Source organism: Schistocerca cancellata, chromosome 5, assembly GCF_023864275.1.
Source record: "Schistocerca cancellata isolate TAMUIC-IGC-003103 chromosome 5, iqSchCanc2.1, whole genome shotgun sequence".
NCBI lineage: Eukaryota > Metazoa > Arthropoda > Insecta > Orthoptera > Acrididae > Schistocerca > Schistocerca cancellata.
In genome coordinates, this window is record NC_064630.1 from 150,259,067 (window position 1) to 150,286,316 (window position 27,250).

The following is a 27,250-nucleotide window of genomic DNA, read 5'->3' on the forward strand; positions in this document are numbered from 1 at the left end:
TGAGCACTATGGGACTTAACTGCTGAGGTCATCAGTCCCCTAGAACTTAGAACTACTTAAACCTAACTAACCTAAGAACATCACACACATCCATGCCCAAGGCAGGATTCGAACCTGCGACTGTAGTGGTCGCGCGGTTCCAGACTGTAGTGCCTAGAACCGCTCGGCCTCACCAGCCGGCCTTATGAAAGATAGATTGGTATTCATTGTATAGAGGAGGAGATGTTGAGTTGCAGACAGCCTCGACAAAAAGAGAGACTCCTAAAAAATGAGCTTTCGGCCGAAAGACCTTGTTTTAAAGTAGATAAAACATACACACACACACGTGCGGGCGCAAACACAACTCACACATACATAACCAGTCTCTCTGCCCACAGAGACTGGACAGTGAGCAAGTGCACATGATGGGAAAAGCAACTGAGATTCTGCGGTAAGGCCAAAGCTGGTGTGGGGAGGGGCAGAGATGGCAGAATAGGGGTGGGGGACAGTAAAGTGCTGCTTGTGGGAGCATACAGGGACATGATGGGGACAGGGTAGGGGAGCTGGGTGCTATCGGGAGGTTAGACGGGTGGGGGAATGGAAAAGGAGAGAAGTAAAAAGGCTGTGGATGTGTTGGTGGAATATAATGCTGTGCAGGGCTGGAGTGGGGGCAGGGAAGGGGCTGCAACCCCTCCTTCCACAATAACCTCCATCTTTTCCTTTGGACATGTCCGAAAGAACAGGTACCACACTGAATTCACAGCTGTGATATATGATATGTAAATTGAAGGAGAAGGGGTAGAAAGAAAAGGAAAGGAGAGGGACTAGCTATGTCAGCTGCATTGGGATTTTTCACGGAATCAGCGGTGCCGAGTGAAAATTTACGCCATACTGGGATTTGAAACCAGGATCTCCTCACTGCTGATTCTGCAAAAAGTACCGATGCAGCTGACATCACTAGTCCCTTCCCTTTTCTTTCCTTTCACCTCCCTTCTCCTTCAATTTACATACTTTTCAGATTCCATTGGTCGTTAGCTCTCATCAACCTAGTCCTGCCAAACTATGTAAATCAGGTGCTAACCTCCTTGCAGTACCTTCTCTTCATCTGTAAATTTCTCCAATTTTATAGTCCCAAATACAGTGAAACCCCTATTTTAGGTTTTAGTGCTGTCCATATTTAAAAAACGTAAAATTGAGAAAAATGCGTAATCAAGGAAAACCTTAAAACTCCCTAAATTTGAGCAAAAAATATGTAATTGGCATATACGATTAAAACTTGTAATCCTCTCCAATACATCATATGAAATATGTATAAGTTAAGGAAATTAAATGTTCACTACAATATTTATACAATAATTTGTAGTAATGAATGTCCTCAGTTCTTAAAAAATCACAGGTGTGTAACAGCAAGAAAAACTCGTCAAAAAACGGAAATTTTTGTCTCTGTACTAGGTAATAGAGCTCTTTTCTGACATGCTATGACCACACACTATAAGTCAAAACACGGGTTTTCTAGAGCTCTTTCCTTTGTGCTCACCCAGAAAAAAGCAAAAATTGATGAACATGGTGAATTGAATGGAAAAGTGAAGTACTGAGAAAGGCATTGGGATCTAACATTTGAGGTTGTGTGTTTTCCTTCTGTAGCCACTGGCAATGGTGACCAGAAATGAGGCTCTCAATTTATCGATTGTTGTACCGCCGAGTTGATGTTTATGGTTTTGTTAAGCTGGGGTCACACACACGATGAAAGTATCTCCGATTGCAGGTGCAGTGCAGTTGCAAGTGTGAACTCCCAGCTTTTAATGGTGCAAATTAAGATATACAATTTTTGTCATGCCACAAAAAGTTCAACTTGGTTGTACTTTGTTGCGGCCCTTTTCTTCCACCACTGCTCCCTGGTGGCAGTATTTCGAAACACGAGCATTCTGTCACAGTCATCATGGAGTAATCGCTGCTATACTGCATTCGATTTTAGTGTTTTAAATACTGAAAAAGTGAAAATGGTGGTCAGCAGGTGCACTTTCGTAGCTTCTGGAATGACAAGGACAGCAACCTACATTGATTTTTTGCAGCAGTGTGTGTGTGTGTGTGTGTGTGTGTGTGTGTGTGTGTGTGTGTGCGTGCGTGGGCGCGGGCGCGCACTATATTTGCATGTACGCACTCACGTGATATTTGCAAACCAATGGCATATCTGACAATCTTTTAGATTTTGGGATGAATAAATAAATAAATAAATTGAAGGTGTGTGACCAAAAAAGGGAGTTGTATAAACATCCTGTGTTTCAGACCAAGAATTGTCGAAATTGTGGATTATATGCAGGAAATAGCTGCTGAATGTTATGTAGCTGCTTTTAAACTAAAAATTGGTTTTTTGAAATGCCTATACCAAGTAATACAATAGGATTCTAAACTCTTGGGAGAATGGTGTGTCTGCAGGTGATATTTATGTGCCAGGTGTTGGCTAGCTTGCTATTGTGCACAGTTTTTTTGTCTCTGGGTGTTATTTCTTTCACAAATGTGTTTGTGGCCCCTGATTTCTCCCTGTGCAAAATCTATTTTTGGATCCAACTTTCGGGTTTCATCTTCATTCTATTTAAGTCTTGTCATAGCTCTAATGCCATAAGCTACACTATAACATTCATACCCAAAAATATGATTTCAACTGATGCCACATTGAAAGCTGTGCAGCTATGTAGAATTTATAGTGTCCTATGTGAATGATATCTCACAATACAACTACAGATAGCCGCAAGCTGTTTTGCCACATCAGTTGCATGTGTGAACCCGACTTTAATGACAGGAGAATCTTAGTTGTAGCTAGAGCTCTTTACGGGAATGTGTCTGTGGTTGCACAGTGTGTGAAATATTTGTAATAAGGAAGAACATGAATGTTTTTGTTAATTGTTTCACTTGGAGTAATTTAGGCTGTCCTCTTAGATTCCTGCCTAACCATACACTCGGAAATCATCAGAAATTCCTAAACAAAGAGCCAGATATTTGGTTAGAAGGATGGATATGAATTTTATTGCTACTTGCTTCAGTCTCAGCAATTAAACTAGCTAACCACACACTCAGAAATCGCAACATATTCAGAAATAAACAACGAAGAATTTGTGACAAGGAAGAATATGAATTTTGTTGCTGCTCATTACACTCAGAGCAATATGGGTTGTTCTCTTAGGTCCCTGCGTAACCCCACAGACGGAAATCACCATATATTCGGAAATGGGCATCCAAATATTTATTTCATCCTTTGTTTTCTAATCAGACAGAAATGTTAAATAAGATCAAATATTGCAGAACATACTTGTATTACTTTCATAACAAAGTCTCAGAATGTGGTAACAACGCTAAGAAGGAAAAATTTTTTTGCATATAGCAGGATGCGAACCTACCACCCCTAAATGTGTAAGTCGCAGCATTATTCATTATGTTACAGATTAATTCATGTCAGTTGTGTCTTATCTTTGTTGTTATAATATTTCTTGAAGCCTTATATTTTTGATGCTTTATTAATGGACAATTACTGATGAAGGTGATGTGTTTGTGATACATTTGCTATGTGCCACTGCTTTGAAACAGCCTGTTGTGGCACACACACTACAAAGGAAATGAATAATTGAAATGCACACAGTTCACACTAGAGTCATTCACATGCGCTTGCAAAAATTGATGGTCTAAAGCCCACTAGTGGCATCACGACTGCAAAAAGTAGTGCGAAATCTACTCCATCCTAAGCCGAGTGGTCGAAGTGGAACATTCTGCAGTATTTACCAATGTGCAGTGTTTGCACTTCGAACTCTTCACTTGCTGTAGTGTAAACACAGCATGTTTCGAGAAAGTGTCTATATACACACAAGTGTTCCTTCATGTGTGGTACTTATTTATACTAATCAATATGACATAAAGTTAAGCTGCTGTGATTTCAGCATGTCTCTGTTCCAGCAATCCGTTACGTTTATAAGTTAGTGGAAGCCATGGTCACTCCATTTGCTATAAACCGATCGCATCAGCCATACTTTGGGAAAGGCCGCCAAGTAAGCTTGCTGTTTATCGCTCTGTATTCTACAAGCCACTGCATTAGGATGACATCACCATGCTATACAGTTAGTGGCTGCAGGTGGGAAACAAACATCTGAGATGTTATATTCTGGCAGTTTTCACCATATTTCACAGTTTTCAGTTTATTTGATCACACAGGCTATCAATTTTTGCTATTTTTGAGGTGAACATATAATTAAATAACCCCCAGAACTGTGTGTTTTCAGGTATAATTTGTGGCAGTAGTGGGTTGGGAAATGGCTCAATTACCGTATACGTCATTAGCAAAAGTGATAGTCTTTTCAATTACGTACTGTACTGTATTACTAGTGGCAAAAACCACTGTTTTTCCTAATGGATATATTATATGATGTAAAATTTTGAAATTTCTTTCTTGTTTGCTACCTGGGGAGAGAAAAGTGACATTCTCGTACAAACTTTCATTTATAGCTTCCATGCCTGTGTGTACTTTATAATACAGTACTTTTAGTAATTTTGAATAAGGTCTGTGAACTTATTACATAGCGAGCTAAACAAAGGGGCGAGCTTATTTTACATGTATTAATTTGATGTTGTGGCAGCACTGGCTGTTAGGGTGACGTAACAAATCACCAGCCAACAATAGCACACTAGCTAGAAATGGCCAACGGGCCTTGATTCTGACCAAGCATATTCTTCAAGAATCTGTGTTTGTATTTAAAAGGTTGGCACTCTGTATTGTTGTTGAATACAGTACATCGGAAATACATGCAAAAAGATGAGACTGAGTTACAAGTGGGACACAAAGATGGTGGACGAGACTGAGTTATAAGTGGCACAAGAAAAAGTGGTGGCTGGTGAGCACCTTTGTCATCTATTGGCTTGGTGCGGCACATTTTGTGTAGACTGTCATGTTTTTCCATTATTTCCACAATCTAGCAGTACTTGTATCATAATTGCATTGTGAAGCTAAATGTTGCAAGTTGTGTTGGCAATACGGATTGTGGATTATGTCAGCATTTCCTCTCTCACATCTCCCCTTCCCGCAATGGCCTAAAATATGCCTTTAACTCTGCCACCATCTATGGTGCAAACTGTCTTTTATGTCACCACTTATAACTCGTTCAGTCACATCAAATATCAATGGGAAGAAAACAGGATGAAGTCAAGTGAGATGTCGAGTAAGAATGTAGAATCGAGTTAAACCTTACTAGGAAGAATTGTAAAATCAGGGAATTTTTAGCATTGATATTATGAGTTTTTCACAGGGACTATGAATTTATGGCACGAAATTGCGAAAAATGTAAAATTGGGGAGATGTAAAATTAAAGTTCCACCGTAACTGTATCCCATCACTCACATTCAAACTCTTATCCTTCAGGACCTAGAGCAGCATACACAACGCCACCTCAGCTCTCTAATGTGTTCACCTCCTACTCCCCACCTTGCACTACAAATATCTACCACCTCTACAACAGTCTCCAAACCTCTTCCCCCTTACGCCATCCCCTCATAGCTGATAAACCCTGCATAGACCTACATGTACCACAGCCTCAGAAACTCCCTCTCACCATCATACTGAATCCAGAACCTAAACCGGCCTGAAACACAGACACGAATCATTCCTCCAAAAGCCTTAGTCCCACAAAAGTATCAGTTCTTTCTAAAGGCCTCAACCTTGGTAAAAACCTTCTCTTCTTCTCCGGATCCTAGCAGTGGAAATACTTTTTCACCACCAACCCTACCTATCAGGCTCGCCCCCAAACCGATGTTGAATCCTGCCTGACTGAGTTCACTCCTCCGTCCAACCATGATCCACCCCCTTACCCCCAAATCACCGTCTGTTAACATTTCAGAATTTCTTAACCTCAAACCTTACCTAACCATCATTCCACAAGCCCCTCAACATGTGAGCTGACCTTATATCCACAGAAAGAACTGCAATCCACCACCTAAAAACTTATCCCAATCTTATAAACCTATCTGCTGACAAGGGTTCCGCTACTATGGTTTTGAACCGCAGGGACTGCCTGACGGAAGGACTCCACCAGCTGTCAGATTCATCCACCTACAAACCCTGCCACAATGACCCCATTCCAGAAATCCAACAGGATCTCCAGACCCTCCTCAAACCTTAGGGCCATACCAGAATCTCTCCCCTGAGTCTGCCTCTTTCTTCACCCCTAGCACTTCCCGCACTCCTACCTTCTACATGCTTCCTAAAGTCCATAAATCCAACCAGCCGGGACACCCCATTGTGGCCAGTTACCGTGCTGCCACTGAGCGAATCTCTGCTCTTGTAGACCAGCACCCTTAGCCTATTACCAGCAACTTATCCTTCTATATAAAAGACACCAACCATTTCCTTCATCCACTCTCCTTAGTTCCTTTTCTTTTACCACACAGGCCCCTGCTCGTCACTGTTAATGCCACCTCCCTTTACACTAACATCCTTAACGCCCACAGCCGTACCGCTATTGAACACAACCTTTCCCAGTGCCCAACAGATTCCAAAACCACAACCTCCTTCCTGGTCACTATCACCAACTATGTCCTCAGCTTCCATTACTTCACCTTTAAAGGTATTACCTACAAACAGATCTATGACAGAGCAATGGGCAGCTGCATCGCATCATCCTGTGTTAACATATTCGGGTGCCATGTAGAGGTATCCTTCCTAACCTCCCCAAATCCCAGATGCCTCACCTGGCTCAGCTTCATTGTTGACATCTTCATGATCTGCAACAAGAGTGACGACACCTTACCCACATTCCTCCAGAATTCATTTTCTCCCCCATGGCTCCATGTGTCCCTCCTCAACCCAACAAGCCACCCTCCTCAACAATGACCTCCAACTCAAAAATGGCTGCATCAGTACCTCTATCCATATGAAACCTACCTCTACTTTGACAGCCACCACGCATTCCATACCCAAGAAGTCTCTTCGTAAGGCGTAGCCACCAGTGGTCGTCTAGCCACCAGTGGTCGTCGCATCTGTAGTGATGAGCAGTCCCTCTTGAAATATGCCAAGGGTCTCACTGAGGTCTTCACACACTGAACTTATGCTTCCAACCTTGTACAGTAACTGACCACCTGTGCCTTATCTCTCTAGTCACCCACTACCTCTCAAACTCTCACTGTGCAGTCACAGAGGAGCATTCCCCTTGTGACTCAGTACCACTTAGGACTGGAGCAGCTGAATCACACTCTCCGCCAGGGTTTCGACTACATCTCGTTTACCCTGAAATGAGGAATATTGTACCCACTATCCTTCCCACCCTTCCCACAGTGGTATTCCGCTGCCTACCAAACATACATAATATACTTGCCCATTCCTACCCCACTCCTGGTCCCAACCCCTTGCCTCATGGCCCATATCCCTTTAATAGACCTAGATGCAAGACCTATCCCACACACCCTTCCCCCACCACCTACTCCATCCTAGTCGCAAGCATTCATCTATTCCATCAAGGCAGGGCCACATGTAAAAGCAGTCATGTGATCTACAAGCTAAGCTGCAATCACAGTGCTGCATTCTATGTGAGAATGACAACCAACAAGCTGTCTGTCTGCCCGAATGGCCACTGACAAATTGTGGCCTAGAGACAGCTGGACAAAATTGCTGAGCACACTGCCCAACACAATGTTCTTGATTTTAGTGACTGCTTCACAGCCTGCACCATCTGCATTGATCCTACCCACACCAGCTTTTCTGAAGTGCGCAGGTTAGAACTCTTCCTGCAGTATATCCTATGTACCTATAAACCCTCTGGCCTCAACTTTTGACAGCCGCTGTCCTTCACCCACTTGTCCCCTTCCCTGCTCCAACACCAGCACTACACAGCCTTCTATTCCACTAATGCAACCACAGTCTTTTCACTTCTCTCCTGTTCTGCCCCCCCCCCCCCCACCTACCTCCGAACACACGCTCATCCCTGTATGCTCTCAGAAGCAGCACTTTACCATCTCCCACCCCGGCCCTGCTATCCATCCCCCTCCTCCACCATGCAAATTGCCTCTACCATCATATGCAGTTGCTCGCAGTCTGGCCTTGGCAACCAGAGACAGTGGTCATGTGTGTGAGTTGTACTTGAGTGAATATATATATATATATGTTTAAAAAGAAAGATGATGAGACTTACCAAACAAAAGCGCTGGCAGGTCGATAGACACACAGACAAACACAAACATACACACAAAATCTAGCTTTCGCAACCAATGGTTGCCTCGTCAGGAAAGAGTGTGTGTGTGTGTGTGTGTGTGTGTGTGTGTGTGTGTGTGTGTGTGTGTGTGGGTGCACGTGTCTGCGTTCGTGTGTGCTTCTTTGCTTCCTTTTTTTCCTACTTTAAACTGACTGAAGCTCACTTGTTACCAGTCTTTTTGTTGTGCCTATCTGTGATATATCATCTCCATTATACGGTGAGCAGTAATCTGTTCTTCGCAATATTGTCATTGAAGCAGATGAACATAAGATAGGGCCAAGTTGGGACTGTGTGGAGGATGATCAACGACAGTGAACCCAAAATGTCAGATTGTGGCAGATGTCGCAGTGCTTGTTGTGGTCTGGCATTGTCATGCTGAAGGAGTGGGTGTTTCATGTGTGGGTGAAGTCTTTGAATTCATGCTTTAAGTTTTCTCACATCAACATACAGTAGTTATGTTGCACACAGCCATGTTACATGCTGCAATTCCCAGCCCTCTAACAGCAGAGGGTTGCATCTTGCATCAGCAAAGTGGGGGTTGGACAGATAAATATACATGACATGTAATACGTAGTCCATATTGAGAACAGAATAAAAAATTTAGCAGCATTAATTTTCACCACACGGTCATACTATATAATATAAATGAAATTAACTGTTAAAACATTCATAAGATTTGTGCTTAGAACCTTGATCCCCCACACAAATAATCAAATGATTGTTATGAACTAATTCGTGAATGCATTAAAATATAATTCTTGTATTTACAAATAAATTTTCTGTGATTTTATTTTGAGTGTATGATGCTAGTTTTAAAAAACAGAGCGATGAAGTATGTATTTTCAAACATTTGTAAGAAATCAGAATTATTCCAACAGAATATAACACTGTAAGTAAGTACAGGGCTTGTTAAAGTGGCCGCTCACTTGTTAGAATCTGTTAACACATGAAATAGTATGTACAATCCGTTATAAATTCTGCAGTACTACACCACTGACAATTCCTTATCAAAAAATTAAAGAATAATTAAACAGTTTTCTAATTTCATTATTGAAGTAATGTTTCCTGCGACATATGATCTATTTATAAAGTGTTATGATCATCAGCATCCCTGCCAACTGGATGATCTTCTGTATAACTATGGGAATCATTTATTGAAACTATCAAAAGGAATGCTACGAGGACATTCCTTCCATTAGTTGCAATAAACATTTCTGTACTTATGTAAGAGGTCATCCAGTAGTCTTATCCAATGACCACAGCATTAAAACATCATCATATGGCAACTCTTCCCATTTTTGGCTCAGAAACGGGCAGTTTGGGCTATAAGCGGTATAAGTTTGTGAACCTCTTGTCAACCCCTGTTCACTAGTCTGGGTATTTTGACGTTGGCCTCTCAATATATATATTCTTTACTTTCGTTTCTTGTTAACAATATCATCTTATTCCCAAGAATTAGTGGCTTTCACTCAGTTAATAATCGGCAGAAATCCAATCTGCATTTGGATCACCCTTCCTTAACTCTTGCGCAGAAAGGTGTGCAATATATTGCTGCATCCATTTTCAATAAGCTACCACAAGAATTCAAAAATCTTAGCAGTAATCCACACACTTTCAAATTGAAACTGAAGAGTCACTCCTTCTATTCTGTTGAGGAGTTCCTTGAAAAATCGAGCTGATTCTTGTGTTACATTGTTGATTGCGTTTGCTTATACTTATGGCTTGATTTTTTTGGGTCATAAACATTTTATTTTATCTGCTAATACTTTTATGTTGTAATTTCATGTATTGACATGTTCCATGACCTTGGAGTTTTGCTCCTTAATTTGGTCCTACAGAACTAGACGTGTAAATAAAAAATAAATAAATAAATAAAGGAAATAGTAGTCAGCAATGAATTAATTTTGATCTTAATGAACTCATTTGCAACTGTGGTAAAACGAACCACATGATTCTAAGACTAAATAAAGGAAAGGAAAGTAAATTAATGTATCTGTAAGATATTGATTTCAAATTAAAATTAGGCAGATGTATTAGTCATTGTCTGTGAAAGAATAACATGACTGTGTTCTACTTTCTGCAGAAACTATAGGATGCAGTCATTATTGGTCATCTAAGGGTGGTATACATTGGGTTTTTCCAGTCTCAATTATTTTTTAGCATAATGATTTGCAGACAATTTTGTCATTTTGGTGAAATTCTGAAAGCACAGGAAAAAATGGCCAGAATAATCAGCAGAGTTAATCCTAAGGAATCTATGTACGTCCTTTATCATGCTGAAGAACCAATGCAAACATAGTCATTTATGTTGCATTACTTCATGCGACAACAATGTTTGAGGAAGGTGTCAATAAAAACATTTATTATCACAACACCAGGAGAACTTTGGACATTCATATTCCAGGATAGAGATTCTCAAAGACTAATTAGTCTTAGAAAATTACTTTTATAAATATTTTTTGATTAATTATCCAAGGCTGCTCAGTCTGTCTTTTAACTTCTAAGAACCATACTTTTTTTTAATGCTCGATCTACATTGTAGCAGATATTTATATTTATAAAATAAAATAGCATTTTCATTAAGTTTTATTAATATCAGTGTAAGAGTAGCCTGAGTTTCCTGGAATTATGTTAAAAAATACCCTTGTCATGTATATGTAGCTTACTTAATGACAAAAGGTAACTGAAAGTGGTCAGTGACAAATAAAAAATATACCTTTGCTTTCTCAAGCAAATCAGGAGTACAGTTTGAACTAGAAGTAACACTTCACTGTTGGAAGTTAAGTGTTTATTTACAAGAGCATTGATTTACTGTTGTGTGTGACATTATCACAACTCTGGAGGGAGAATGGGGTAAATCTAAAATACCATTCAGTAACACTACCTTGTTCATCTTTTGCAAAATTTAAGCCAAAAGAGTGAAAGAGAGAGATTCATTTTCTGTTGTGGGTGTCCATTTTAGTAAAATTTTATATATTGTACTGTTAGTAAAATTGTTTTTATTCTGTAATAAATATTCATTCATGTGTCTGAAATACATATAGTGATAATTGTAAGTGTATGTTTAGCTTCAACAGTAAAATTGGTTTCAGGTACATGGATCTGATTGAAGCCTTCCAGCCTGACATGTACCAAGCACTCTGTGATGGTGATACGGATATCCATAGCAGCAAAAAACGTACGCGGAAATGTGTTGATCGCACATCAGAGTTTCTTAAACACTGTGTTCGGAGGCATAAGGCATCAAAGGTGTGTGCAGTTTGTGTCAGCTTCAGTGTCAAAGTCTTAATCACATACACAGGAAAGCAACCAATGTTCAGCAAAATTTAAGTGTTTTGATCCATTAATATATAGGTAAAGTACATTGCATTGCTCTGATTTTCAGCATTCACTGTGGGAATAATTATCTGCTGTATCCTCTATACACAGGAAGAAAGCAATCATTAGTTTTCAGCGTGACTATTTGAGCATTGAATGGAAATGAGATGGAGTTTCATTGCTGTTCCACAAATCAGCAAACAAGGAAACAAATCCTCACTGAAGCATAAGAATAAGACACTGATAAGTTTCAACGTGCCTGATATTGAATAAATTTGACATATTGGTACCGGCCAACTTGGGTGAGATTCTACTTATGTCTTTGCAACTTGCAAAATGATTGTGGAACATGCATTATGCTTGTATGTGATGACTTTTTTCAAAACAAGCTCCTTAGTAGGAAGCAATGTACACTAAGGAACAAAAGTCATGCGATACCCCCTGATATCGTGTTGGACCTCCTTTTCCTGGCATAATGTAGCAACTCGAAATGGCATGGACTCGTGTCATTGGAGGTCCCCTGCAGAAATATATCAGCCATGCTGCTTCTATAGCTGTCCATAATTGTGAAAGTGTGGCCAGTGTAGGATTTTGTGTATGAACTAACCTCTCAACTCTGTCCCATAAATATTTGATAGAATTCATGTTGGGCAATCTGGGAGGCCAAATCATTTGCTTGAATTGCCCAGAATGTTCCTCAATCTAGTCGTGAACAATTGTGGCCTGGTGACATGACACATTGTCATCCATAAAAATTCCATCACTTTGTGGCAACATGAAGTCCGTGAAAAGCTGCAAATGGTCTCCAAGCAGCTGAACACACCCATTTACAGTCAATGATTGGTTCAGTCGGTTCAGAGGACCCAGTACATTCCATGTAAACACAGCCCATACCCTTGTGGAGCCATCATCAGCTTGCACAGTGCCTAGTTTATAACCTGGTTCCATGGCTTCGTGGAGTCTGTGCCACACTTGAACCCTTCCACCAGCTCTTACCTGCTGAAAACTGGAGTCATCTGACCAGGCCACAATTTTCCAGTTGTCAAGGGTCCAACCAAACATGGGCCCAGGAGAGACACTGCAGGCAATGTTGTGCTGTTAGCAAAGGCATTCACACTGGTCATCTGCTGCCATAGCCTGGTAACATCAAATTTCACCACAGTGTCTTAACGGGTATGTTCATCATACGTCCCATGTTGATTTCTGCAGTTCATTTAGTGTTGTTTGTCTTTTGATGCTGACAACTCTATGCATACTATGCTGCTCTCGTCATTAAGTGAAGGCCATCAGCCACTGTGTTGTCTGTGATCAGAGGTAATGCCCGAAAGACAGTGTTCTCAGCACACACTTGACACTAAGGATCTCTGAATATTGACTTCCCTACCGATTTCTGAAATTGAATGTCCCATAAGTCTAGTTCCAACTACCATTCTACATTCAAGATCCGTTAATTCCCATTGTGCAGCTGTGATCACATCATACATCTTTTCACATGAATTATCTGAGTGCAAATGTTAGCTTCACCAGTGCACTTTCCTTTTATACCTTGTGTACGTGATATTGTTGTCATCTACATATGCGCATATCACTATCCTGTGACTTTTTTCACCTCATTGTAGTTCCACAAAGACGTGAAACTCAGTTTAGTCTGCTTGTTCACAAGGTTCAGAGTGCCGTATGCAATGGTGTCAAGTTGATATTATATTTTCTGACATCTAAAATGCCTCCCAATAAAATTCTAAACCATTGCCTAGTTAACTAGATATGTGCCTACAGAATATCTGAGCAGATATATGAATGAACTGAAGACTCCCTAGCAAGCAGAACCCAGTAAGTCATTCTTAAAGGGGTAACATCATCCGAAGGGAAAACAGTGTCTAGCATTTTTTTCAGAGAAGTGGTTTAGGACCATTGTTGTTCACAATGTATGCAAGCAACTTGGCAGGCAATGAGCTTTTTGAAGCAGTTTTCAGCAGACGCAATTGTGTATAGGGAGATTTCGCTGTTAGGAAATTGGTACAAAAGTCTTCAAGTTCAAGATGGATTGCAGTCAGTGCAAAGGTGGACATACAGCCATAGTAAATAAATATAATGAAAACTATGTTATTAGCCAAAAAGACCCAGTATTATATGGCTACACAATCAGTTATCACTGGAATCATTGACAACTGTTAAGTATTTGTTAGCTGAGATATGGGAAGGTAAACATCGTAGATATTTATTGTAAGAACTTGTAAAACTACACTGCCCGACAAAAAAAGTGAAGCACCTAGAGGGTGTGGTCAGATGTCAGTGTAACTTAATATGCATCCACACCATTGATGGATGTGGAAATAAGTAAAGCTACAATTCTCTGTAACAGATAGAATGGTCACCAGAGTGCATTAGTGTCCCCATTTGTAGCATTGTCACCAGTCCTGGTAGGGTTATAAGGGGCATGAACAGTGTCACATGTTAAGTGATCACTGTGAAGGACCCAGAGGTGCTGTGAACTGGTGTGAAACAGCATTATCAGCTCCGGACAGAGTTTGAATGGGGTGTCATAGTTGTGTGCCTCCATTTGGCCGGTTGGTCGAATCAGGAAATATGCAGATTTGTGGGGCATTTGGATGTGACACTGGCTAGATGATGGACGGCATGGGAGCTTGTGGGGAGGCATAATCAGTGAGGTTCTGGTCGACCGTGTCTGACCACCATAAAAGGAAGATCACCATATTGTGCACCTTACACTGCCGGGAACCCTACACCATTCGAGAACACGTAATGGACTCCCTGCAAGATTCTATGCCATCCCATTCCATTGGCCAGAGAGTAGCAGCAACCAGACCAGGTGATTACCATACCGTGAGTAGACTGCATTTAACGTAACAGTGCAAATGTCTTTACTTAGAGTGGTGCTGTGACTGATGAGAAGCATGGCTTGCTGATGAATGATGTTGCACTGTGTTCAGCAGTGAATCACAGTTCTACATTACCCTGTATGCCTATTGTCGACAAGCATGGTGGTGACCACAGAAGATATCCTATTCTTCCAATGTTTTGAGGAGGCACAGCGGTGTTACTCTTGGTGTCGTGGTGTGGAGAGACGTAATATGTGGCATTAGGTCACAGCTCGTAGTGACTGAGGTAATTTCGATGGCACAGTGGTATGTCATGGATAGCCTACAGTCTCATGTATTATCTCTCGTGCTGAAAAATGACACCATGATACTGTTGCAAAATGCTGCGCATCCATGCATGCCAAATGTCTCTATGAACTGACTACATGATTTGGACATACTCTCATGGCCAACAGAATCCTCATATCTGTCCCTGATGTAACATGTGTGGGTTAGCTTGGATTTCAACTTAATCTCAGTGCTAGTACCCAGGATACCAAAGACCAGTTACAACAGTTGTATACCAGCTTGCTTTGGGAAAGGATACAATGTCTTCCCTGCCGAATCGGTGCATACGTCCAGTTCGGAGGAGGTGCAATGCCATAATGATATGTGGGCTGATAGTGACAATTTCTTTATATATTTTGCTCGATAATGTAAACACTGAAATAGTTTAGAGTCCCCCTCAACCTATGAAGTTCCATTTTTTTTCCTCATCCACTTCCAGATGCATGACAGTTTTTGTCAGACAGTGTATTTCTAAAGCAACTGCGCTTTTTTGTGTTTCTGGAACTCAGTAAATTTCATTTGGTTCTATGCACCCCGTAGAGACTCTACTCTCAAAGGCTGTGATGTGTTACATCCCAGTAAGAACTAAGAAGTGTACTACTTCCTCCAGTTTTACCATAATGACCATGACAATAAAATTGAGAAATTTGAATACAGACAGAGAGGTACCAATTTTTTTCCTGCACACCATTCTCAAACAGAATGAAGAGGGAGGAAATGATTCTGGTACATGTCCGCTCCATCAAGTAAGTTTGAGAGGTGGAAACATTTGAAAAAAATAAGTGTGTGAAGAAAACGATACCAAAATTTACTTTTTGTGGGTATCACATTTTGTCAGTTATGACAACAGGTAGTATAGCAGTTAAGAAGTGCAAAAACATTTATAAGCTTTCAAAGATTTCTTAAACTGGTTGTGTAGTTCAAAGGGGGGAATTGCAAACAAAGATGGTTACTAATACAAATATATTATTCGTGAAGTAATGACAGATGAGATATAGAAAGCATTTCGAGGTGTGAAGAAAGGAAAGTTAGATGAAGATTATGGTAGCTCAATAGAAATTGCAGAATTGGGAGTAAAGTTAATGCAAAAGGAGTCTGCAAAATCATTTATTGAATGTGCATGCCAGAAGATACTTCTCCAAGACTGGAACAATGCAGTAATTGTTTTACTTTAAATTTTCACAAACATTATCACCAATCACCTAGAAAAAAACTCTTGATGTCAGTCTGGCACAGGAACAATGTGGCTCCAGAAGTGGATATAGCACAACAGGCCATTGCTGGCTTCAGTTGAATTGCCAGAGACTGCAGTCATGTGTGTGTGAGTTGCGTTTTCGTGTGTGTGTGTGTGTGTGTGTGTGTGTGTGTGTGTGTGTGTGTGTGTGCGTGTGTGTTTTTTGTCTATTTTCGATGAAGGCCTTGCTAACCAAAAGCTTTTTTGTGACAGTCTTTTTGTTGTGCCTATCTGCAATTCAGTGTCTCCGCTATATGGTGGTAACAACAGGCCACTTGTGTGAGTCATGAGCAAATTGTAGAATGGAGCATTGAGTCTGAATTGCTACTACGCCTGTGGGTCATAACTTCTGAGAAATATTTTGACCCCATTTTGAATTAAATCTGTACTAACAGCACATGAGTAACAATGCAGTTGATTCTCCTTACGGTAAAACTCTGAAAAAAGTTCATGTTCTTACTAGATCTTCCATTAGACTTCATCTCCATAGGCAGAATTCTCAGTTGAAAGAGTTTTGGAGTATTCAGAGCATTCTTCTTCTTATGCCTGTGCCTTTATCCTGCAGTTTTGCAGGGTTGGCATGGTTAGGGTTGGATTTGGCAAGGTTAATGTTAAGGGGTGGCTGGATGCCCTTCCTGTCACCACCCCGTATCCCATGGGACGGAATTAGTGTACCCCAGCTGTCTGCATCTAGTGTAATCCATGGAATAGTGTGAACGTGTTCAGATGTATGCGAGTCATGTAATTGAGGCAGGACGTGGGGGCTGTCCCGGTATTTACATAGTGGGATGTGGAGAACTGCCTAAAAATCACATTCAGGCTGGCCGACACACCGGTCTTCATTGTTAATCCACCGGGCGGATTCGATCCGGGGCCGGCACGCCTACCCAAGTCCAGGAAGCAGCGCATTAGTGCTCTTGGCTAACCTGGCGGGTATTCAGAGTATTAGACTGGGAAAATGTAGACAGAATATGTTAGTGGAATGTATATGAACCACCTTCATTTGCTGATGTTTCTTGAGCAAATAGAACAACTTAATAAAGCAAGTTTAAAAGAGCGAGGTGGCGCAGTGGTTAGACACTGGACTCGCATTTGGAAGGACGACGGTTCAATCCCACGTCCAGCCATCCTGATTTAGGTTTTCCGTGATTTCCCTAAATCACTCCAGGCAAATGCCGGGATGGTTCCTCTGAAAGGGCACGGCCGACTTCCTTCCCCATCCTTCCCTAATCCGATGAGACCGATGACCACTCTGTCTGGTCTCCTTCCCCAAACCAACCAACCAAGTTTAAAAGTAGACCTGGAAATCAGTTATCATAGATCTAAAATAATCTGTCATCAGTGCTTCAGGAAAAAATAGTACAAATTAACACTGAAGTCTCAGAGCTAGTTGAGGAATTTTTATATTCAGAAGACTTGGCTGAATAGCAAAAGAAATGAACAGAATAGTAAAAATGTCTTTAAGGGAATTAGGTAAACTAAGTAGGGTTTTACTAGTTTTTGCTCAGCAGGCAATTTGAAGGTTCATATTGACATCTGTGAGAGATAATAGGCAGTAGACTGGAGTAAAAGGTATTAATGTGAGAGTAATTAACATGAAATGGACGTCGGTAGGCATATAGCCATGTGAATAGATGGTAGATAGATCACAAAAGTTCAGGGTGTCTGTATCAAAATGCTATATTCAAATTGCTCTCAACACAAAATTAAATGAAATCAATTTATTTTCTTCACAAAAATAAGTTGTATGTCAAGTTAAGTTAAAAAATCAAATCAAAACACTTACACTTGAGCCTCTGCAGTGACACTTAGAATGTGTAGCCTGTATTCAGTTTCCGACACTTAGAATGTGTAGCCTGTATTCAGTTTCCATCTAGGTCCTTTGCAGTATGTCCAGAGGGATGGTACCTATGACTTCCACTCTTGAATAAGGAAGTCTTGAAGGTCCTGCACTGCAGTGGCAAACATCCTGTCTTCCACGTAGCTCCAGGAAAAACAAAAATGAAAAAAGAAAAAATAATCAATTGGAATGATATCAGGAGATCAAGGAGGCCAGTTCATGGGTCCATCTCATCCAATTCAGTGTCCTGTAAATGTTTGATTGAGAGTTGTCCAAACAGCCAATGACCAGTGATGTGGTGCACAATGTTGTTGAAACCAAAGGTTTGGTTACAGGTCTTCAGCCTCGGGAAAAGCAAACATATCCAACAAGTCTAGGTACGTCATTCCTTAGCAAAGAACAGTCCAGTTACATTGTTGCACAAAAGTGTCTCCAAACATTCACTTTCGTGCTCTCACACACCTTTTCCCAGTGAATTCAGTGGCACCCAAATGTGAATGTTATGCTTATTCACAGTTTCAGATACATGGAATGTGGCCTCATCAGATAACATAACACTTGATAAGAAAGCACATTTCTGGTCAATTCGGTTAAACATTTCAAGTGGAAATCCACATCACTGTTGCAGACTTTATGGCTGCAGAATCAGCACCTTGTATGAATATAGATGCAACCACTTTTTGAAGACCTTACAAACAGTTGCACATGGCATGTGAAGTTCCCATGAAACCTGATGAAATGATTTGCATGGACTTAGTTAGAACACTTGGCAAACATTCTCAGCTTGTTTTTCAGAGCCACGGCGACCCTCTGCATGCTGCTTCAGAATGTTACCAGTATCCAGAAACTGCTTGCGCCATGCTTTTATCCTCTTTGCATTTGGTGCTGTTTCTCTGCAAAAAGAACAAAACTGCTTTTGCACCATAACAGTGGGTTTAAACTCTGCATACCAAAGCACAGTTTGTACCTTTTCCTGAACTGATGCAATTTTCACTTGGGCAGACAACAGTGAAAATGTGTCAAATGTTGATAAAAATTAGGCAGCTACTTTAGATCCTTTCGCACCCAACAGACAAGTCAGACCTGAAACGAAGAAAGATTTGCTATTTTTAAACTGCGTCAGCTAACATGGTATTTCAGTGTAGACACCTTGTATTTCACTGGATGCCAAGATATAACAAAAGCCTAAGATGGTGACCTAGTGAAATGTGGATGGAAGACACTAAAAACATGCAGCAGTAACAAGAAGCATACAATTATACACGGAAATGCATGGCAAAGTCTGGAGGAGGCTATTACCCAGCAGTGGATATAAAATGGACAGTACTATGATGATGTGATGAGCATTGTGAGGTACCACTTATTAAACAGACAGTAGTGTTAAAAGAAACTGCTTAATTTAATTAGTGCTTAATTTTGTTACTCAGATGGCTTGGCCTGGCATGTAATATCAGAAAAGCCACTGCTGCTCATAAACATGAAGACATTCAAAATAATTAGAGTTTGAACTGTTGTAGTTATGGCTTTAAAGTTAAGAATACATTGATGGCCAGAGACTGATGGATCTGTGATACTTTGTTAATAGAGTAACAAAAATAATCAATTTTTGACTATACTATGAGCCATGGACCTTGTTGTTAGTGGGGAGGTTTGCATATCTCAGTGACACAGATAGCTGTACCGTAGGTGCAACCACAGTGGAGGGGTATCTGTTGAGAGGCCAGACAAATGTGTGGTTCCTGAAGAGGGGCAGCAGCCTTTCAGTAGTTGCAGGTGCAACAGCCCGGATGATTGACTGATACGGCCATGTATGGTTAAATGATGATGGCATCCTCTTGGGTAAAATATTCTGGAGGCAAAATAGTCCCCCCTTCGGATCTCTGGGCAGGGACTACTCAGGAGGATGTCGTTATCAGGAGAAACGAAGCTGCCATTCTACGAATCAGAGAATGGAATATCATATCCCTTAATTCGGCAGGCAGGTCAGAAAATTTAAAAAGGGAAATGGTTAGGTTCAAGTTAGATATTATGGGAGTTACTGAAGTTCACTGGCAGGGGGAACAGGACTTCTGATCAGGTGGATGCAGGGCTATAAACACAAAATCAAATAGGGGTAGTAGGTTTAATAATGAATAAGAAGATAGGAATGTGGGTAAACTACTACGAGCAGCATATTGAACACATTATAGCCAATAAGCATGAAGCCCGCATCCATCCTAGTACTACAAGTTTATATGCCAAGTAGCTCAGCAGATGATGAAGAGCTGGAACAAATGTATGATGAGATAAAATAAATTATTTAGGTATTTAAGGGATACAAAAATTTAATAGTCATGAATGACTGTAATTCAGTAGTAGGAAAAGGAAGAGAAGGAAAAATAGTACATGAATATGGACTGGGGGAAGAAACGAAACAGGAAGCCACCTGGTAGAATTTTGCACAGAGCATAATTTTGTCATAGCTGACACTTGGTTTAAGAATCATGAAAGATGGTTGTATGCATGGAAGAGACCTGGAGACACCGGATGGGTTCAGATTGATTACATAAGGATAACACAGAGATTTCAGAACCAGATTTTAAATTTAAGACATTTTTAGGGGCAGGTGTGGACTCTGACCACAATTTATTGGTTATTAACTGTAGATTAAAACACAAGAAACTGAGTAGAGATTTAAGGAGACAAGACCTTGATATACTGAAAGAAGTAGTTGTAGAGAGTTTCAAAGGGATCATTAGGAAACTTTTTGACTGACAAGAGCAGGGGAAAGGAATACAGTAGAAGAGGAATGGATAGCTTTGAGAGATGAAATAGTGAAGGCAGCAGAGGATCAAGTAGGTAAAAATGATGAGAGCTAGTAGAAATTCTTGGTTAACAAAGAGATATTGAATGTAATTGAAGAAATGAGAAAATATAAAAATGCAGTAAATGAAGCAGGCGAAAAGGTATATAAACTTCTAAAAAGTGAGATTGACAGGAAGTGCAAAATGGCTGAGCAGGAATGGCTAGAGGTCAAATGTAAGGATGTAGAAGCATATATCAATAAGGGAAAGATAAATACCACCTACAGTAAAATAAAAGAGATCTTTGGAGAAAAGAGAACGACTTGTATGAATATCAAGAGCTCAGGTGGAAAAACTGTCTTAAGCAAAGGAAGGAAAGCAGAAAGGTGGAAGGAGTATATAGAGGGCCTATACAAGGACAATGTACTTGAGACTAATATTATGGAAATGGAACAGGACATAGATGAAGATGAGATGGGAGATATGTTACTGCATGAAGAATTTGACAGAGCACTGTAAGACCTATGATGAAACAAGGTGCCGGGCATATACAAGGACTACTCATAGCCTTGGGAGAGCCACCCATGACAAAACTAGTCCATCTGATGTGCAAGATGTATAAGACAGGTGAAATATCCTCGGACTTCAAGAGAAATGTAATAAATCCAATTACAAAGAAAGCTGGTGCTGACAGGTGTGAACATTACTGAACTATCACTTTAGTAAGTCACGGTTGCAAAATACTAACACGCATTCTTTATAGAAGAATGGAAAAGCTGGTAGAAGCTAACCTTGAGGAGGATCAGTATGGATTCTGGAGAAACGTTGGAACGCATGAGGCTGTGCTGACCCTACAACTTCTTATAGAAGGTCGGTTAAGGAAAGGCAAACCTACGTTTATAGCATTTGTAGATTTAGAGAAAGCTTTTGACGAAGTTGACTGGAATACTCGCTTTCAAATTCTAAAGGTGGCAGGGGTAAAACACAGGGATGTAAGACTATTTACTGTTTGTACAGAAACCATATGGCAGTTATAAGAGTCAAGGGGCATGGAAGGGAAGCAATGGTTGAGAAGGGAATGTGACAGAGTTGTAGCCTAACCCCAGTTGTTGTTGTTGTGGTCTTCAGTCCTGAGACTGGTTTGATGCAGCTCTCCATGCTAATCTATCCTGTGCAAGCTCCTTCATCTCCCAGTACCTACTGCAACCTACATCCTTCTGAATCTGCTTAGTGTATTCATCTCTTGGTCTCCCTCTACGATTTTTACACTCCACGCTGCCCTCCAATGCTAAATTTGTGATCCCTTGATGCCTCAGGACATGTCCTACCAACCGATCCCTTCTTCTAGTCAAGTTGTGCCTCAAACTTCTCTTCTCCCCAGTCCTATTCAATACCTCCTCATTAGTTACGTGATCTACCCACCTAATCTTCAACATTCTTCTGTAGCAGCACATCTCGAAAGCTTCTATTCTCTTCTTGTCCAAACTATTTATTGTCCATGTTTCACTTCCATACATGGCTACACTCCATACAAAACTTTCAGAAACGACTTCCTGACACTTAAATCTATACTCGATGTTAACAAATTTCTCTTCTTCAGAAACGCTTTCCTTGCCATTGCCAGTCTACATTTTATATCCCCTCTACTTCGACTATCATCAGTTATTTTGCTCCCCAAATAGCAAAACTCCTTTACTACTTTAAGTGTCTCATTTCCTAATCTAATTCCCTCAGCATCACCTGACTTAATTCAACTACATTCCATTATCCTTGTTTTGCTTTTGTTGATGTTCATCTTATATCCTCCTTTCAAGAGACTGTCCATTCCATTCAACTGCTCTTCCAAGTCCTTTGCTGTCTCTGACAGAATTACAATGTCATCGGCAAACCTCAAAGTTTTTATTTCTTCCCCCTGGATTTTAATACCTACTCCAAATTTTTCTTTTGTTTCCTTTATTGCTTGCTCAGTATACAGATTGAATAACATTGGGGTGAGGCTACAACCCTGTCTCACTCCCTTCCTAACCACTGCTTCCTTTTCATGCCCCTCGACTCTTATAACTGCCATCTGGTTTCTGTACAAATTGTAAATATCCTTTCGCTCCCTGTATTTTACCCCTGCCACCTTTAGAATTTGAAAGAGAGTATTCCAGTCAACATTGTCAAAAGCTTTCTCTAAGTCTACAAATGCTAGAAACATAGGTTTGCCTTTCCTTAATCTTCCTTCTAAGATAAGTCATAAGGTCAGTATTGCCTCACGTGTTCCAACATTTCTACGGAATCCAAACTGATCTTCCCCGAGGTCGGCTTCTACCAGTTTTTCCATTCGTCTGTAAATAATTCGTGTTAGTATTTTGCAGCTGTGACTTATTAAACTGTAATTTTCACATCTGTCAACACCTGCTTTCTTTGGGATTGGAATTATTATATTCTTCTTGAAGTCTGAGGGTATTTCGCCTGTCTTGTACATCTTGCTCACCAGATGGTAGAGTTTTGTCAGGACTGGCTCTCCCAAGGCTGTCAGTAGTTCTAATGGAATGTTGTCTACTCCCAGGGCCTTGTTTCGACTCAGGTTTTTCAGTGCTCTGTCAAACTCTTCATGCAGTATCGTATCTCCCATTTCATCTTCATCTATCCCCTATGTTATTCAATCTGTATATTGAGCAAACGTAAATGAAACAAAAGAAAAATTTGGAGTAGGAATTAAAGTCCAGGGAAAAGAAATAAAAACTTTGAGGTTTGCCGATTACATTGTAATTCTGTCAGAGACAGGAGAGGAGTTGGAAGAGCAGTTGAATGAAATGGACAGTGTCTTGAAAGGAGGATATAAGATGAACATCAACAAAAGCAAAACAAGGATAATGGAATGTAGTTGAATTAAGTCAGGTGATGCTGAGGGAATTGATTAGGAAATGAGACACTTAAATTAGTAAAGGAGTTTTGCTATTTGGGGAGCAAAATAACTGATGATGGTCGAAGTAGAGAGGATATAAAATGTAGACTGGCAATGGCAAGGAAAGCGTTTCTGAAGAAGAGAAATTTGTTAACATCGAATATAGATTTAAGTGTCAGGAAGTCGTTTCTGAAAGTTTTGTATGTAGTGTAGCCATATATGGAAGTGAAACACGGACAATAAATAGTTTGGACAAGAAGAGAATAGAAGCTTTTGAAATGTGGTGCTACAGAAGAATGCTGAAGATTAGATGGGTAGATCATGTAACTAAGGAGGAGGTACTGAATGGAATTGGGGAAAACAGAAGTTTGTGGCACAGTCTGACTAGAAGGAGAGACTGGTTGATAGGAAACATTCTGAAACGTCAGTGGCTCACCAGCTTATCATTGGGGGGAGTGTGAGGGGTAAAAATCATAGAGGGGGGGCCAAGAGATGAATACAGTAAGCAGATTCAGAAGGATGTAGGTTGCAATAGTTACTTGGATGAAGAGACTTGCACAGGATGGAGTAGCATGGAGAACTGCATCAAACCAGTCTTCGGACGAAGACAACAACAACAACAACAACAACAACAACAACGAAGTAATTGGATAGATAAAAACATCTACCCACCAAACAGTGGCAGGAGAACACACTTATAAAAGAAGGTGTAACGTATGCAGGTTTTTGGAACCAGTGCAGTCCCCAACAGTCAGTCTTTCCTTCTCATCCCTTGTGGTAAGTCTCCACTGACCTGGGGTTCTGGATGGGTTTTGAACTCCAACCCTTTTCCTAATCCTCTCCAGGCCTTTGCCTCCAACCCTTCTGTTGGAAGGAGCCACTGGCTCCAAAACCTTGCACACGGAAAACATTTTTTGATTTGCGTGGCTTCCTGGTTTATAAATAGAGTGCAACTACCAGTTGCTGGTAGTAATGAAAATGCCAGTCAAGCTACCTCTCTGTGTCAGTGTTTTATGAAATGGCTAGCTTTTGAGTGATTAATACTGAAATTGTTACTGGAGCAAAACACTAGTTAGTTCATTGTTGGATCCTGCAATCAGATTGTTGTATTCTGGACTCAGCAGCATAAGAATTCAGTACTTTTAACAAATCACATTAGAGTAAAATACGTCTTTCTAAATTTTTTTGAAATGTTACTTAGTACTGACATTAGTCTGTGTTGTGGTATATTTACTCATAGCAATGTCGTTTCATCACGCTTCGTGAAATGTGATGTTTTTCAGACATTACAAAGCAGTAGCCTCTTCGCAGTAATTGAAGGAGGATACAGCGTACATGCAAGACAAGAATCAGCCAGAGCTGCAGCTCAGCATCCTGTATCTGGCTTTGTTATTGATGGCCTACATACCAATGGACCAGATGTGGAGAAAATTACATTCTCTAGCATCAGAGAAGTGATCCAGGAGACTGTGGTAAGTCTGAAAAGTATTTTGTTTAGTGAGTAGTAATGCAGGTGTTATGCTTTACGAGTAAGTATGTTTTTTATATGTAGCAGAACTAAATAAATAATCCCAAAGTCTTTATACTGTCATTGGTATTTTTTGTTAGAAAATGTGTTGTATGCCATTCATCATCAGTCCTGCGATGTAAATTTGACAGTTTGGACTATCTTAAATTATCTTGTACTTGTTTCTTTACTGTAAAGAGTTCTGTTAGTTGTTGTGTTCCTTTTTGTCATTTTTAAAATTCATAAGTATCATCCCATGGTGTGAATTGCCTTTCTTCAGACTAATGAAATTAAACTTTTCATATCTAGAAATACATGGTGTCACAAAATGTACTTACAATTATAATGTGTTATAGTATCCAAACTAATTAAAATGTTCAATCTGTGTTTGGTTTACACGACACACTATCACACATAGTTTTTATGATGTTCACTCAATTTCAACATGTATGCGTTTGGTGGCATGCACAACATCTAGTTTGTATTCGGGCTCTACCAATGCCTGTCACAGCATGTTCACATCAACTGTGGTAATGACAGCAACTATTCAGTTATTTAAATAATTTATGTGTGGGACAGGCACTTAGAAGAAGTCCATTAGTGTAATGTCAGGAGGCCTAGGAGGCCAGGGAATTGGATCACCCCTGGCAATCCAGCGATCTGAAAATGCCTGGTCTAGAACATCCCACACTGACTGAGCTCAATGTGGAAGTGCAACATCTTGTTGGAAAAGATTGTTTCTTAGCAGTCAGCCAGTTGTTGCAATGCAAACGGCTCCAGCATCTCAAGGTAATTGTTAGAATTAACGGTTTTTTGTTTTTGCCCCCCCCCTCCCCCCGAGAAAGGAAAAGGTCCTACAATATGACCACTCATCAAACAACACTACACATTCACATACCCTTTCCATCACAGTATCCAGATTGGTTGTCCCCTGGATGCAAACATTGTGTTTGTTTACCATACTCCACATGTGGAACATTGCTTTGCCAGGAAATATTTGGTTATTTAGAAAATTTCCGTCTTCCCTCTAATCAGTGAAGAACGTCCACAGTGAAAGGCGTACATTGTGGCTTGTCACCTGGTTTCAATATGCTCAACAGTACATTTGTAAATGTTTCTGAAGGACCAAATGCACAGTTATCTCTCGGGGTTTGCAGTCCTGCGGCGCCCTCTGAACAGACTTCTGTGGTGAATGTTGGAAAGGCAACTGTATCCATTCTGTGTCAGTGTCATTTCTCCCAGGTGAGCTAGTATGATGCTTCACATTAACACTTCTTGTCTGCATAAAATCCCTGTACCATTGGAGTATCGATATCTGGAAGGGTGGATACTCCCTTATCATGTTTGGGAGTTCGTATGAACCTGTGTGTCTGATTTGGTCTGAATAAAACATTCCATACACTGAGCCTTATATTGAACCGTTGTCATTATGCTTCATTCACAACAATCTGGAACACATCCAAACAAAACTTTGCATGTCAGTCTCATAAGCCAAACATGGTGTGAATATCTTAATTAGTTTATGTGCTATAATGCACTGAAGTTGTAGCATACCTTTTGAGACACCCTGTACTTGTTATGATCAATTTTATCTACACCACCTTTTTACTACTACTTCCATGCTACGTCAGCTTTTCTTGATAGGTTTGCAAAAATGAAATATTTTAGATGCAAAAGAAGCTAGCAATGTATGTCAGGTTCATCGGATGACTGGTTTGTTGAATTGTCACACTTATCCTTTTTTGTTATAACAATTATGCTTTGAGATCAACACTGCTAACATTGATAAAATTTGTGATTTTTGCATAGTGATTCACACAAATTACATGTATTTTGTCACCCTCCACAATATTGCGCTGCCTATTGGAAAAAGATGGAATGCTCTTCATGATTCTTATGTTCAGGACTTAGCTATAATTATTTTCAAAATAAATTCTTTTCTGAGCTCACTACAATTCATATATTTAATATATGTTCAGTTAACATAATAAATCGTTGTATTATTATCTTCATTGATATTTTCTCATATAGTGATGTTCGTTTACCATTACTGTTTCAGAAGTTACTTCCAGAAGACAAGCCCCGTATTACTCATGGTTGTTGGAATCCAGATATGGTTCTTAAACTGGTAGAGTCTGGAATTGATGTATTTGACAGCTCATACCCGTTTATCGTGTCAGAGAGAGGATCAGCTTTAGTGTTCTGCAACTCATTGGATTATGAGCACACCAAACAGCACAGGTTTCAGATTGTCTCTGATCTTTTTCTTAGTAGTCTTCTACCTAATGTCGCTCAGGATACTTCATT

At 40.2% G+C, this 27,250-nt stretch overlaps 1 protein-coding gene across 1 annotated transcript in view; it reads left to right on the top strand.

Moving 5' to 3' along the window:
• LOC126189003 (queuine tRNA-ribosyltransferase accessory subunit 2) overlaps nt 1–27,250 on the top strand; it is an 87,539-nt gene that overhangs the window by 18,002 nt on the left and 42,287 nt on the right. The window contains exons 4-6 of the mRNA XM_049930809.1: nt 11,294–11,450; nt 24,720–24,908; nt 27,003–27,184. Of these exons, the coding sequence (XP_049786766.1) occupies nt 11,294–11,450; nt 24,720–24,908; nt 27,003–27,184 (528 nt within the window). The remainder of the gene's footprint in view (nt 1–11,293; nt 11,451–24,719; nt 24,909–27,002; nt 27,185–27,250) is intronic.